Source organism: Siphateles boraxobius, unplaced genomic scaffold (genome assembly GCF_051911475.1).
Source record: "Siphateles boraxobius isolate OS27281-9 unplaced genomic scaffold, OSU_SipBor_1 33, whole genome shotgun sequence".
Lineage (NCBI taxonomy): Eukaryota > Metazoa > Chordata > Actinopteri > Cypriniformes > Leuciscidae > Siphateles > Siphateles boraxobius.
Window position 1 is genome coordinate 5,644,086 of NW_027508953.1, and position 16,638 is coordinate 5,660,723.

A 16,638-nucleotide genomic window follows, 5' to 3' on the forward strand; every position below is an offset into this window, starting at 1 on the left:
ATGTTGTTTCTTGGTGAATGAGACTTTTATTCTATTTTATTCTATTGTTTTTTCTATTGTTTAATTAAGTATCAAAAGTAAACGTGAACACACATGGTCTCATTCATGAAACACAAATCTGAGTAAATTGCTTGAAAAACACTACTTGACAGTATATTGTTGTATTGATTTGAACAACATTTTAAAGGGTTTTAGTGATATTCATGCAAATTTGTTCTGCAAATGAAGCCTAATGCGAGGATATTTTGATTTGTGCTGATTATTCATGCACACACTCTCTGGAGTCCTTATATCAATACAAATAGCCAAGCACTACCACACTGTGAGTAAATTAGCTTATTAAAATGCTGGGCAAGAAATAAAGTTTCATCAAGAGACATGACTGCTTGCCTTCAGAATATCAAGGACACTAGAGCCAAAAGCAAACTCCAGTACAATACTTGCAATCAAACTTTGCATTAGGAGTCAGTTTCCCGCATGAACCCACTGAAATAATCTCATTTAAACACAAATTATTGCCACAAATCAAGAAAATCCAAAAAAACAAAAAACACTTTTACCCTTTATAGACACTTGGTTCTTTAAAGGGGTCCATTGCTGTTTGAGCATGAAAAAAGTCTGCACAGTTACACAGCACAAAGTCTAATTTTCAATATCAGTTAGCACTGTGTCTGAACTCCCTGAAATGCCTCGATTGTAGTCATGAATTTTCTTCTGGGAATGAACTCATTACAATATTTCTCATTTAAATAATTCTTGCCCAAGGCATATATCCGAATAAATGGGAGTCCTGGTTGAGTTGTGCTAGTGTGTTGAAACTCGCAGTGATTGCAGAACGGGCGTGACATTTCCCAAATACTCAAGAAGCAGTTGACCAAATCACAACACACTGGTCCAGCCGACCAATCAGAGCACATTGTGGTTTTTGGAAGGAGGAGCTTCATAGAGACAGGAACTAAACAGAGCGTTACCAGACGTTACTGACAGATTTGGAAGAGAGGTGTTGAAAATGAAATGAAAATGTGTTTTTTGAACATTCAAGCATGAAAAGGGGCATTTTAGGTCCTCTTTAACAAGCATATTTATTGCTAAATCGGGGTCGGTCCGTGATATAGCCAGGCGACATACGTACAGTAGGTCTAGGGCGCAAAATTACAGGGGAGGTATGGAGAGCATCTGCATCTGTTATTTACAAAATATGTTGGTTATTTGCAAGTTTTTGCAGAGTTGAGCAATTCAGCCACTCACTAGCAATGTTTCCATTGCGCCATATGGCAAAATGCGCATAAAAAACGTATGCGCTCAACTGAGTCGGATACATTTTTTTATCCGATAAGAAAACATGTGCATAAACTAAGATGGAAACACATTTCCGGAATAAATTCCTCGAAGCGCATCAAAAAAAGACACGTGACTTTGTGATGAGACGGTACTGGACCAACCAGAGGAGATCAGCTGTGCAACCGGTCTCGTGGCACTGCATCTGAAATGCTGTTTTGGTCATTCTGAAACACCTGAGCAAAGTCTGTCGTCAAAGTGGTGCAGTATAATTACCTCCCAGAACTGTCTTACACGACTGCGTTCCCAAACAGCAACATCTGCTTCCAAAATCAAGATAACATGTTTATGTGTTTCTTCTGCACGCACTGAGAAGCAAGCAATTCATTATATACGGAAAATTATTATATACAGTGGCTTCTCTTACTTTTCTTGGTGATATTTAGCACCAGTTTATCAGGAAGAGATGATTTTGTTCTCTTCGACTCACTGGATGAAAACCGTGCTTTATTCGCAAAGGTTTTTTTTACGATATTCATTATGCGCATAAGCTATAAGCAACTTTGGATGGAAAAGTTGCATATAGCTACAGTACAGACATGTCTGTAGATCTCTGAACGCAATGATCAATCAGAGGAGTTTAAGTCATTCAGAATCAGACAAAAAGAAAGAAAATAATGCATTAAATAATTCATTAAACAGAACTTTGTAATTTATAATACTTCTGTATCAGCATGGAAGATGTTTAATGAGGGGAAAGAGAGTATTAATAGAGATTATGACAGATTTTAAGCTGCTCAAACTCCTGCTGAACTCCTTAAATATTACATAACAGCACCAGGTGTTATATTGATACCCTATGGGCACTGATCTTATTAGACATTAAAATATGAACTCTCTTTAATTTGAGTGTTACTATTCTTATTTAGTCTATATATTACCTAAATGCAAGTAGAAGTTAGAAGCATTTTAAGACATTAAGGGTGACTGAAATATTTTTCAAATGTTCACTCACAAGTTCAAACTTACAAGACTTACATCCAAGTACGTAAAAGTATGGACTCTTTTGACTTGCTCAAGTAAGTATCCACCCACAACACAATCCTCCTAGCAACCTCCTAACAACCACTCAGAAGACCTTAGCAACCCATAGCAACTCTCTGGCAACCACCAATACCAACAAAAACCCGTTTTTTGTAATGAAATTGTTAAATCCAGCAGAGAGTGTGTTATTGCACAAGCCTGATGATAATATGAGGGATATTAAATATTCACATTCTGTGTTGAACTGAGATTCTGACATCAAAGTCTGGAACTGGGTCATTGTTGAATATGTTGTACAAGAGCAAACACACACACACACACACACACACACACACACACACACACACACACACACACACACACACACACACACACACACACACACACACACACACACACACACACACACACACACAAAAAGACTACTGGGGAAACTTCTGTTTTCACAAAGTCAGGATGGAAATGCACATTTGAATCTATAATAGCAATGTACTCCATAAAGATTTCTGCAACAAGATAACTCTACTGAAACAATTAAATAGAGAGACTGCAACCAAACAGTATTTATGCAGCAAACTGATTTGACTGACTTGGCCTTAGATGGCTTTTTTTCATGTGCAATGGGCATTTTTAGATTTTCAATTAATTAAAAATAAATAAAATACAAGACAAAACAATTACATAAACAACAAGTCTAATAAAAACAAAACAAAATTAAACCAAATAAAATAAAATAAAGCAAAATAAAATAAGCTATTTAAAGATTTTCTATTTTAGAATTATTTCTATTTTGGCCTGCAATTTGCATCAATCACTCGTTAATTTTAAGATTAAGATTATTTGATTATTGAACACGTATATAAAAGTAAAGCAGATTACAAAATATGCAGAGTTTAAACTAGGCAAGCAGAAAGATATTGAGGCTTTCTATTGAAAGCTAGCAGAGACATGTTTGTTTGACAGAAAACCAGAGACGAATCAATTTTTCTCAGAGGTTGTTTTCTGTCAAACAGAATTCAATTTGTGTCCTTCAGTTTTGAAATGATGCCCTTGAGTGTATTCAAATGAGGGGTATTTCTCTGGAGATTTAGATGTAATATTAAATTATTTAACATGCTGCAATCAAATGCTTATTATTCGCATAAGTTCCGATATGACTACAAATTGCACTGTTGCATTCGATGTTTTTTCCTGTCATCACTCTTGAAACATCATCCAAGGTCTCCAGGCTTATTACGCAAGCACTTGAGTTTAGTATACAGACTGCATAAGCCACTCGAAGAAAAGTACTCAGTGTTCCTTCATGCTCTCATAAGTAGGCACTCTTGTTCTTTCAAAGTTTTCTTCCTTTCTGCACCAAACAGACAAGTCAAACTAAATTAAGCAAGGTGGGAGATGTTACAACTATACACAACATCCTTAGATGATGAATCACTCCAGAAATAAAAAAGATTTGTTAGCAATTAAGGAAGCCCTAAAGGCAATTGCTCTGTCGTAGTTATTTCTCATAGTTACACTGAGGAAATTAAAGTTCACCTATACACAGCTTTCAATGCAATATGTTAAGAACCCCAGGGTTTTTTCCACTTTACTTTACCTACACTCAAGGGAAGTGTGACTTCCATTCTCAGGAGATCTTTGAAACTTTCTCTGGGAAGTGCAGTGAGTGTATTAAATGCAGCTACAGAACAGTCACTCTGAATTATCCGAGTGTGTTTGTGCAGTTTAAGCGCTGTGGTTAGTTGCCTCTCCACAGCCACACACTGTGTGTGTCTGGGTGTTTAGGTTTATAGGATATATGCACTATACAGGCTTCACATCAAAAACATGCCTTACTATTGCCTTCCTAAAAGACTTACATAATTCATATGGGACTACATGTTTCATTTATCCCCCAAGAAATGGCTTTCATCTTACAACATTGTATTTTTTTGAGGACACATGGCATCGCTCCTACTGGTTAGTTTTTGCTGTAAAATTTGGACATCTGTTCAAGTCTTTACAGAGCCTCTTATGCTCACAATGGCTGTATTTGATCAAAAATACAGTAAAAGCAGTAAAATTGTGAAATGTTATTATAATTTATAATAAATGGGACAGCCAAGTGGGGGATGGATGGATGGATGGATGGATAGAAACCACAATTTGCTAGATTCAAACCAGATGGAAGCATGACAATATGTTAAAGTATATTTAACAATTAAAATTATACTATTGTGTGTAGAGACCACAAAGAGAGTCAAATTGGATCAAGAAATGATGCAAGCAAGAATAGAACTTATGTTGCCCACATGAGCACCTCAGTTACCCCTAGGCAACAGCTCGTTACATGATAACTCATTAAATAACTAAATTTGATAAATAAATAACATGTTATCACATGCTAGGACATTTTTTTATAATAAAGTTACATTATGTAACTTTTGGCCCTCTAGCAGTCAAAAAATACATGCATTTTGCAGAAGAACATTGTTTTGGTTGTGCTTCGGTTCTGTGTGACTGAGCGGATGAATATGACCCTTCAAAATAGATAATGCTTTACAATAAACTCTGTTAAGTAGCTATATGGCAATTTATATGTTCAATAAAATACCTTTGTGACATGCATCGCTTTCACAACATTTCAAATCCCTCAGTTCTTGCCATCTCAAAAAAGCCAAGCCAATGTTGATTCTCGTTTTATTACGAGCTCTGTCTCGTTCTCTTTTTGTGAGCAGACTCTCCTCTGTTAGCGTTTTTTTTTAAAGCATGTAATTCTCCAGAGGTTCGAGATTTAGCAGCTCCATGTCAACCTTTCTGCTCATTGTGACAACTAAAGGCTGATTTATACTTCTGCGTCGGACCTACGCTGGAGCCTCTACGCTGGAGCCTCTTGGTTTTCATTTATACTTCTGCGTCGTTGTCCGCGTTGACGCGCAATTACACATGCAGAGGGAGCATGTGAAACCCGAGGGAGGGGTTCTAGCAGACCAATCACAGCGCTTGCGTTGTTACATTTTTGGAGAGGTGCACGTCAGGGTACGCCGAAGGGTACGTGCGCTACGCACAGCCTACGACGTAACTACGCCGTAAATTCGATGCAGAAGTATAAATTGGGCTTAACCTATGCCATTTACACCCAATGCATGCATCAAAGTAGCCGGAATAACTTTTCTCTATTTAGATACTTCGAGACATTTATGGGGCGATTAACGTACTGAATGTACACAATTTCTCATGAAAACTATCCCGACAGGTTTAATATATAAAAACTTATAATAAGCTTACTATAGTGAATCAGGGAAAGACAAAAACACATTTTGGAAGAAGAATTGATGATATATATTTAGTTAATTTTGAACAAAAACATTACATAGTGTTCCTTTAAATAATTTACTGATTATTCAATTAAATACTCAATGGTTCGCTTGCTTTCTGTTGCAAACAGTTGTCTTGTCCAACAAATTAAATAACGGTAACTAAATACTGTAATAACAGATTGTTTTCTTCTGTTTTAAACAGACAGTGTGTCTTCAGGTAATCAGGTATAGGTAAAACAGCTCTCAGCTTGATATAGATGGTGGTGATTAGTTAAACCTGCCACTGTGATCCTTATTCACCTGAACCAAGGAAGCTGTAAACCAATACCTTTCTTTTCTAGCCTTACGTCATGTACTTGCGTAGTTACTCCATTAGTCGAGACACATCCAGAGATGAGTCTTGATAATACTGTCACTGGGATAACCTTTCAAAATGACCATGTCTGAGCTCGTAAAATCTCGAATCTGACTATTCTTGTCACAGATAACCCCTTCTAGTTTTAATATAATTAATAGGAAGCAATAAAAATGGTGGAATATATCTTTTTTCCAAGCAATCCATCACTGTTTCATGCAGAGATAACAGCCCGGTACTGCTGCAGGTAAAAATAACTCTAAACCTCAAAGGACCTTCCAAACATCCCCAAACACTGCTGAAATAGGCATGAATGCATTTTGACTGGCACAAAGAAAGAAATAACTAACAATATATAAATAAAAGAGGCCCTTTAACAATCCCCAAAACAGCCATCAATAAAACAGAAATGGAGTCAGTCCTCTTTAATGCAATTGGGCCGGCCATTAGAGCACGTCTGGAAGCCTTGAGGAGAATATTTCATCGTCAGAACAGTGGAATGGAAAGTGCACATGGAAAAATGCAGATTATGGCATCCATCAAGCAGGATGACAGCTGTGCAGTGGGGAGGGGAGGTGTGTTAGGGGTTAGAGAGGATTATGTAATCCTCTTGATATTTTTACGCTTCAACCCCCTAATGATGCTTCGCAGGGCTAAAACAAAAAATTCAAGAGCCCTGCTTATGTTCAGCAATATCCCGTTTACAACCTGCATTTATTAGAATCCAGGAGTATCTTCACCTGGGGTCTATGTCATTTAAATGATAATGCCCTAATCTTATCTTCTGTGGTTTCCTACCAGAGCTTTATTGTCTTCACAAAGTTCACTTACAGAAAACTCATTGTCCTGCTGTGCCTCGAAACTTCCTCTCTTACAGTGATCTGCTTTTGTATGTGCGTGTATGTGCCTCAAGCATGGTGCAGTCACAGTGAATTAATGAGAATCAAGTCATTTGGTCACACTGATTTATGGTCAATCAATAATTTTATGATGCATATGGTTTGAATGCAAGTCAAACAAGTATTGATACTGTTGTTTTGGTCCATGCATCAAATAGGATGACTAGCTATTGTAAACAAATGTCAATTGCCTGCCACTACTCTACAAATCTACCAGTAAATATTGTTGTTTAAATGCATGCAAATGACAAGATTAACAAAATTATTTGTTAAGCATTTGCATAAAATCAGTTTGCAAATGTATGACACTTCTTTGTACTCAATAATCACAAAACTCGCTGATACGATGTTATTAAGTTGTAGGTGGTTGCCAAGGTGTTGCTATGCAGTTTTTAAAGCACATTGCTATGCGGTTTTTAGACAGCGTTTTATGCATAAATATGATAATATTTGATATGATAATAGAATATGATAATACACCTCTGAATAAATTGCACAATAAGATATTTCGTTCATGTGCATAGTTTCACACTAAAGTGATATTTAGGGTTAGTGATTTGAATGTTCATTTAACCCCAAGTATGTGCACTAGTATTAGTCATGCTTGACTCAAACAATGGCACTGATATCACAGTTAAACCAGCAAAAATAATGCATGTAAAAACAGTGTAAACCACTACTGTGTACTGACCTCTTTGTGTTGAACATTCTGAGTCCTTGTTATCCTGTGTTGGATGGGTGACACAATGACAGCGATAGGCCAGTTCTATGGAGTGGACCTGTAGGAAGAGAGTATGGTTACAGGGAGAGGTTCAATCAACATCTCATGGTATCAGGTTTAAGAAAAATCCAAGGACCAATAACCTCATCTCTGTGAGGGGTGTGACCTCTATGTGTGAGCAAATTACAAATGACAGTCACAATCCAACAGTCTTGGACAAAATCAGAGGGAGCTGGACAATGTTAGTTTTATGTCCACTAATTGCCGACCAGATGGTGTTTACCAAGGGATTAGTTTGTAGATTTCCAGTCTACAGTCTTATCTTTGGTTATATAACTTTACCAAAGAGCAGAAGAAGACATGTAAATGATTATTGTCCACTTTGCATGGAACCACTAGAGCTATCTCTGAGCTAACTCAATTACACTGTCAATAAGGAACCATGGATCAGCTTTCATTGACCTGCCCTAAAGGCTATTAAAATGACTATAATTCATGTTTTTCCACTCTCTATTTGAAAAGCATGATATTGAATATATGAATATTCAAATATTTGCAGACACCTGCCTTTGCACAGGTCTACTTTCAAAACCAGCACAGTCGTACACTAGGTCCTAAAACATCTTGTGCTCGTCAAAATCTTTGTCAGCTAATAAGATCAATGGCGAGATAAGTCATTTGTCAACTAGGGCTGCCCGTCCAAGCAGAGTGCATCAATAATGTACGAATACGGCCGGTGTAAGACGTAGGCACTGGTAAACCCTCTGTTATTCTACTAGTTATCAACCTACCTCAACCACAAAGCAGTTAAAAAACCATTGGTATATCAAAGATTTTAACACGTCAAGCAAAAGGAAACGCGTTTAATCTCTGGGATTGGTTTGGGAAAGTAGAAATCAGCAGCCTGTAGACAATGGTCACCAGAAATAGCATGGCTCCTGGTCTTAATATTGATGAAAAGAAAAGGAGATTTTAACTGAAGACTGTTTCAAATGTCTCTCGTCTTAGCGGTAATGGATAACTTTATGAATGGAAATGGATTTTCCTTTATTTGAGGATGACCTTCTGGCCATCTGGTTTCATTAGAGTGAGCCATAGCACGAAATGACAACGGTAATTGTTCTTCCTGTGATGATGAAAACAGATCCAGTGCACTATAATCCAATCGCCCAAGACCATGACTAAACATTGAGGATTTCAGGCTGATGCATATACAAATAAATTCACGGTGTTTTGCCAATGAATCCATTCAATCCACTGCGAACTCTGTACATTTTGCAATTCTTCAAAATGCATTCATCAAAATAACATTAAACTTACTGGGTCAACCATATCTATAAATAAATGTACTTTTATGTGCATGTTGCAAGGTACAAATACAAAGTACGCTGTTTTGCGTTGGATCAAAAGTCACTAATGAGTCTCATTAATAAACATCTGGTCCATATATCACACAACAGCAGGATCAGGATTGGTGGGATGTGGCCCCTGTGAGAGAATAACTACACTCATTACTTACAGATGCTGGGTTTAGCCAATTACTTTATGAATGGCAATTTCCACCACTAGACTTAGACAAGACATTATTTTTCCTCTTAACCACACCGCAGTTTAGACAGAGGTGGATTAAAAACAAATATCTTTTTGGTCATTCAATTATTTAAGACAGCTTCAACATTTATTATAGATGCATATGCAAACTTGAGTCACTGCAGCTAGTTTATGGATTATCTACAGCAGACTTCACGACTTTTCACAGCACCAACATACTAGGGAAGAGTGGGACAAGCTATGCCACTTTAACTTAAGTTTTCATCCAGGCGCAAATAAATTATATAGAGGTTAAAATAACACATCTAAATATATTTCAGAGTGTCTGAAAACTGAAATGAATTGCATCCACATGTTGTCTTATTTTGCTGCACTAATGCACTAAAAAAATGCATTTATACAAGTACTTGCAATATTAAAATAATTTTGTTTGCTTTTAGAGGCAAGACTTACAACCATATCAATTAATTCATTGACACACTTTATGAGCTACATAATGGTAAATACTTCATTTAATAAATTACATATTGTCTCTGTTGGGCGGAAACCCGCCTCCAAAACGCAACTTTTCAGGAAATGGAAAAAAACCACACTGTATTTTTAAATAATTAAACACCACGTTGTCAAAGTTGGTATTGTGGCTTTATATATGGTAAGATACTTGAATGTGTTATATTTATTAACATTTTACCAAAATCAAGCTCAAATGGAGTTACAATGTTTTTGACCAGTGAATTTCAAGAATTTTTACATAGGCCTGTGTCTTGTAACAGTAATTGCATCGCATTACGTTTTCACCAACTTACAGGTTGATTGTAATTCACTAGCTATGTGGGCACTCAGTTCATTCTGTCATTTGGCCAAAATCTCATGTCAGTGGCGAAGTCTTAAATAGCACACAGGCTATTTAAGAAAGTTAAGTCAAAGATAAATGCTGGACTAAGACACTCTTCTCCGCACCTCAAATACATAAAACATTAGCCTTTATATATATTGTGTTTCTTGACTAAAGAAAACGCTATATTTATTCAAACAAAGAGTTCTCTATTTACTCTTGCATTGCAAACAAGCAGAGACTGCCCAACCTGTGTGTGGTAGGCCTACTTCGTTCATTCACGATAGAGGCGGGGTGGAGTTATGAGGTTTGACTGACAGTTTGAGGATCCAATGGAGTTACGAGGTTTAGACACAAGCTCTTTTAAATACTTTTCATTGATTAAATAGTTGCAAAACCCACAGACAGATGTAAAGATGTAAATCTAATATATATTATATATATACCGGAAATCTGTCCAATCTAATATTTGGTACTGCTTTCAGCACTGGACAGCGCCCAATGTCCAATGAGAGTTCACAATCTAGATAGCAATAATTTCTGCAAATCACATGATTTCCTTCTACAGGCATATGTTGAGGTCTCAAATCTCAAGTATCTGGTCTACATTAATATCTACTATGGCATCCTAAGAGACATACACGATTCACTAAAAGCTCTTGCTGGAAAACACTATGGCATTATTGAAGTGCAGCAGCCATGGACGCACAATAAGCATCTTTATGTAACAAGGTTAATTTACAGCGAAACATGCACATACACAGCACTCATCAATAAAATGAATATTACAGAGCCTCTTCAGTTTGTGAGTGCATAGCCACTGCCCTGTCCAGACTGCTCTTCAGTCATTTCAGTGGCTGGATCTTTAAAGCAGTGTGTCTAAGCCAGGCAAACAGGCCATCTCTTTGGCAATTTATAGACAGAAGCTATTATAATTCACTGGGTTTTTCTATTGCAGCGTTCCATGAGTGTCTGGCTGGATGTGAAAGCACTGCTGCTCTGAGATCGATCAATCAATGAGGACATACCAACAGCGATACAGCATCTCTGAGTTTCCATTACACTGAGTTTGCATCAAAATCTGCTGTTTACTGAAATAACAATCTGATCACACTTTAACCCAAACAGCGAGAAAAAAAGTACTGTGATGGTATCAGATGATAATACTGGTACTTTGATATATATACCATAGTACTGCATAATTTGTACCTTGTGAGATTCAATGCCATATTATGTTTAAAATGCATGACCAGATGAAATTATGATAGAGAGTGGGGGGAAAGCTTGCATATTTACCGATTAACGCAAGCATGGTTTCTTATAAAGAAATTACAAGTTTTTTTTTCATTAACATAGGGATTAACCATCTGGAAATCCAATTCTGAATCAGTGCAGGTATAATATCTATTAAAGTGAAACAAAGTATCTTTAAGACAAAACAGTCATCCAGTTACACACAAAAAAAAACTTAATTATAACATACTCAAAAACAATACATATATGCATGCATACCTACATAATTATGACGTAAACTTCCTTTCTGGGTTACTTAAAATGATATAGCCCAAAATAAATACTTTTATAATAAAGAATACATGAAATGCAATTCATAAAATTAAACTATAGTGCAGATGTATACAATGTATTCCCATTGGTAATTGCAGCTATCCCCAAAATATCCCTCCTGTCAGCTAAAGCTCCAAGAAGAAGAAAAGTATATTATTGCCTAGACGGTTATTTTGTCCTCTACGAGTGCTGCCCCAAGAAACAGTAAAGTTCAAGTTAAATCTCTTTTTATATGTTTTCATTTTATTTACATCCAGACTCAATTGTTTATTCTTGCTAGATTAAATAACAATTATCGCTTGAAATAAAATAGCGCTTACCTTAAGCCAGGTAATGCGTCAGCAAATCCAGTGGATGTGTCATATCATGCAGTGTTTATGATTACACCTGTCACAGACTACCATTCACACTATGCCAGCATTAGCCTTCAGAGAGTGCTATTAAATGACCGGAACATACCATCACAACCTGAGGTAAAGGGGTGCGGAGGAACCCAACACAACGAGACCAAATCTGAACTCATGGATGTGAGCTCTAAATCATGCATATATATGTTTCATTTGTAAGGCGACACATAGAAACATTACGTATACGCGTATATTTAATGGTACAATAAAAGAAAAGGCAGGGAATAATTTCTATGACCCTCTACTTTCAAACATATGTTAATCCACTGATCTACACATCCGTTTTACACAAAAATAAAGACCACAAATTACAGACAAATAAAGTTTATGTCTTGGAAAAAAATCTCTAAAATAAGTATTATTATGATAAATGATTATGAGGAATATAATAATCATCATTATAAATGATACCAATTATCATTAATAATTTGATTTAATCAAATTTAGTTTAATTTAATTTAATTTAATTTAATTTAATTTAATTTAATTTAATTTAATTTAATTTAATTTAATTTAATTTAATTTAATTTAATTTAATTTAATTTAATTTAATTTAATTTAATTGAGTTTGAAACAAAAGTCAGGCTGTTATTGTGAAAAGCGGCTTAAGTTCACTAACCCGGATATTGTTTATATACTGGGTTTCAGCAACAGAGGGCTGCAAGTATCCTTTCTGTTTTATACACTTATGCATGTTTGTGTCCTGTAAAGTTTTAACTGAATTGGTTTTTGCCCTGTTTATTCACCCGACGGTGTCTTGAACATTTCTTACTGTTAACGAATGTTACTGAGCGTTTAGACACACTTACTATCAGGTAACTTATTGAATGCCACTTACTATCAGGTACTGAATGCTTCTGGTTTTTATAAGTGATGCTTCCCTATAACAGTTCTCTAACTCAATGGTATCTCGTTAAAAACTGTTCAAAATTATTATTTGTAATGTGTAATATGTGTGTTTTTCTAATCATAAAGTTGCCCAGGTTGAGTAATATGCAATGGTTATATTATACATGTAAATTTATACTAGACTACATATTAAGTATACATAATATTATGTTTATTCATATTATTTGGATATATTATAGACTATTTACACACTATTCACTAGACATATCACTATTTACACACAAAAAAATATATGTAATCTATGTATCTTTAATAGCATCTAGGATAAGGAATTATGTCTGTTAACATAATTATCCAACATAATTATCCTTACCTTAAAATGAATGACCAAGTTTAGACTATATAGGCTGCTGTTTATTAGGTTTCCGTCTCAACATTATTATTGTGCCTTTCCCAGAATGTGGCAAGATATGTGGGCGGAAATGTCCATGCACCATCCTTTCTTAACTTTCTTATTGTTTTTTCTTGTTCAGGTGCTTTAGCCAGGTGAATGTTGGGAGTTCGAGCGCTGTTTGGAATCGGTCTTCTTGTGTCGTCACGAGGAGGCTCTGTCCTGACACATACAGGAGCATGTGCACGTGTTGCCAGTAACATCTACACTAAAGGTCTCGCTCATAGACAGGCTTGCACTATGGCCAATACTATTAAGTACCTGGGGTGAGTGTAAATGCTCAACACTCTCTGTGTGATATGATAAGTATTTTTGCATTACACTCATTATTTGTCCAGTATGATGTTGTATAATGATGTCCACATGATGTTACATTACTGTTGTTGTGAATGTCAATAATAGTCTCTCTGACATTTGACCTTTGCTTAAAATGGGATTGTACTAATGCCAGACAAGGCCTCCGTCCGATAGCTGAGAAATGCTCCCTCCATAGGTAGGAAGAAAGGCAACAAGGCACGTCCAAATGCAATGATTGTGCCACATCCTGTCTATTGAGATACCTTCATCTGATTGATTTTTGAAGCCAGAATAGATGTTTCCTTCGCTGCCTTTGATCTCCCACAATCCTGTGCGTTTCATTCCATGATAGTTAAGCTAAAATATAAATATGGAGTCTGAAAGTTGCGGTTCGTAATCAGTTTGTGTGTAAATGTACATTTTGACCAACTTTTTCCAATTCTGATGTAATTTCTATTGAGAAATTACTATTGTAGAAATTAAATATTCACTTAGTTTTCACCAAAACTCTCTTTATTGTGCTGTAGATCATTAATATGTTACGCTGCCTCAGAAGCCTGTCTTAAATCAGTTTCGTGAAGTACCTTCAAACAAAAGATGCCTGCAAAGTCACAATCAAAGTCACAATGGCCAATCAAAAATAGCCCAAAGCCTGCTACAGACTGCATCTGAAAATGTCCAAGTTTTTATTTCTATTTTCTGTCATCATAGACAAGAAGAGGCTCAGCACATTGACGAGGAGCTGTTTAATGAGTACAGCTTCAGTGTGGATCAGTTAATGGAGCTGGCCGGGCTTAGCTGTGCCACAGCCGTGTCAAAGGTACATCTGATGCTCCATCATCATGCAGAAAGGATCTCATACAGCTCATACACATAATACACAATCAAATCAGTCATTTACTTCATAGGGCTATCCTCTACGATCACTGCTGAAGAGTCCACCCAGAGTTCTGGTGATCTGTGGCCCTGGAAATAATGGAGGAGATGGCTTGGTTTGTGCTAGACATCTCAAACTGTTTGTGAGTCCGAGTTATAGCAGAAAAAAAAATGACTGCACCCGTTTCAAATCTTTCGCTCATTGAACTTAATATTTTATGAAGGCGTATTGATTTTATTCATATTGCATGTGAATCTCCCAGGGATATGAGCCATCTGTATTGTACCCGAAGCGCCCCAGCAAGCAGCTGTTTCAGAATCTTACCACCCAGTGTGAGAAGATGGATATATCCTTCCTGACAGAGATGCCTGAGGTACAACAGGAACCTCAACGGTCAATACCACATTTTTTACACCATGGGGGTCCTTTTTTTTTTGTTTTTTTTAACCTTTCATAAGGGTTCCTCCTTCTCATTAATAACTGATAAAATAATGTGTCTGACTGCACTGAATGTCCCGGGGACACCCATCTGACATTTCAATGTTTTTTTTAACCTTTAAATAAGTTGATTTATGTTCATTTATTGTTTACATTAATGGATATATATTTATGATTCTGTATATGTACACAATCATTTAGAAGTTTGCAGTCAGTAATTAAAAAAAACAAAAAGGGAAATTAATACTTTTATTCAGCAAGGATGCATTCAATTGATCGAAAGTGGCAGTAAAGACATTTCTAATGTTACCAAAAAATCCAATGTCCAATAAATGCTGTAAACTTTCTAATCGTCAAAGATTCCTGAAAAAAATATGTAACTGTTTTCATAAAGATATTAAGCAGCACAACTGCTTTTCAACATTGATAATAATCAGAAATGTTTCTTGAGCACCAAATCAGCATATTAGAATGATTTCTGAAGGATCATGTGACACAGAAGACTTGAGTAATGATGCTGAAAATCCAACTTTGAATAAAGTACATTTTAAAATATATTAAAATAGAAAACGGTTCATTTTAAATAGAAATAATATTTCACAATATTATATTATTTTTAATCAAATAAATACAGCTTGGTGAGCATAAGAGACTTTCTGAAAAACATCTTACCAATCATAAAATTTTGATCGGTTGTGTATATATATATGTAATATATTTATACTTTGTGTCTGCTATATTCTATATGTCATGCATTTTCCCATCATGCTGTCTTTAGGCGGATTTGATTGATGAAGCGTATAACTTAGTGGTGGACGCCATCTTTGGATTCAGTTTTAAGGGTGCCGTGCGAGAGCCATTCGGTGACATCCTCTCCAAACTAAAGAAAATCACTGTGCCCATTGCTAGTGTCGACATACCTTCAGGTGAGAATGCACACACACACCATAATCGGGAAGAAATAATCACTGATTTTATTGCAATCCTAGCATTAAAATGTTTGATTAGCATTTAAGAGCCAAAAATCATCTTTTTATTGCATAAAATGTCTGGTGATGGTAAGTCAAATAGTTTTGATGTTTCAAATAGTTAAAAAGATGTTTATTTTCTTTCACTCTTTAGGCTGGGATGTGGAGAAAGGCTCTCCTGATGGGATTCAGCCTGACATGCTCATCTCCCTCACAGCCCCGAAGAAGGCAGCCAATCTCTTCAAAGGACGCTACCACTTCCTGGGAGGACGGTTCGTTCCTCCTGCACTTGAACAGAAGTACCAGCTGAATCTGCCTCAGTACCCAGGCACTGACTGTGTGTATCAGCTGAACTGAACATTAAGCCTTCATGTCACTTTTGTGTCAGTAATCCAAAAAAAAAAAACAACAACCAGGAATATATATACTGATGGGTAATAACTATGGTTTACCACACTGAATACTTCTGCTTTTCTTATTGGGTACATATGGGCTTGGTGATTAATCGGCATCAATCAATAATTGTTTATGATGATGTTTAAAGATATTGACTCTTTTTTGCCAAGAACCGGTCTGATTAGTTAAGGATTTATTAAACCTCAAAATAAAATAATGTTTTTGATGATTTTGGAATTTAGTGAATAATTGCTGTATTATTGTTTTGTGTTTAAATATATTAATGTTACATACATATGTATATTTATGTAACATTTGAACTGAAATAAAAACTTTCTGCTGACATCCATAACAATGTTAATGAATATGTTTATAGACAAACAAATCAGCACACACACACAGGCAAT

The 16,638-nt window shown here is 36.0% G+C and overlaps 2 protein-coding genes across 4 annotated transcripts in view; one reads left to right on the forward strand and one right to left on the reverse strand.

Annotated features, from left to right (window-relative positions):
• The window catches only part of oxr1b (oxidation resistance 1b), a 53,691-nt gene extending 41,716 nt beyond the window's left edge, over positions 1-11,975 (reverse strand). The window contains exons 1-2 of one of the 2 annotated variants that reach the window (XM_077195123.1): positions 11,869-11,975; positions 7,567-7,654 (exon numbers count right to left, since the gene is read on the reverse strand). In XM_077195123.1, coding sequence (XP_077051238.1) covers positions 7,567-7,583 — 17 coding nt within the window. In that variant the 5' untranslated portion in view covers positions 7,584-7,654; positions 11,869-11,975. The remainder of the gene's footprint in view (positions 1-7,566; positions 7,655-11,868) is intronic. The other variant, XM_077195122.1, reaches the window with a different exon arrangement.
• A 626-nt stretch (positions 11,976-12,601) lies between these two features.
• On the forward strand, positions 12,602-16,580 carry naxe (NAD(P)HX epimerase). Of its 2 annotated transcripts, none has more exons than XM_077195124.1 (8): positions 12,602-12,707; positions 12,738-12,770; positions 13,338-13,521; positions 14,264-14,372; positions 14,461-14,571; positions 14,692-14,802; positions 15,646-15,793; positions 15,990-16,580. In XM_077195124.1, exons 3-8 carry the CDS (start codon positions 13,355-13,357, stop codon positions 16,190-16,192), a joined length of 849 nt encoding a protein of 282 aa, XP_077051239.1. In that variant the 5' UTR covers positions 12,602-12,707; positions 12,738-12,770; positions 13,338-13,354; the 3' UTR covers positions 16,193-16,580. The 2 variants fall into 2 exon arrangements, with proteins under 2 accessions (XP_077051239.1, XP_077051240.1); XM_077195125.1 differs by having other exon boundaries at positions 12,667-12,707; positions 12,738-12,799.
• Positions 16,581-16,638: the final 58 nt, after the last annotated feature.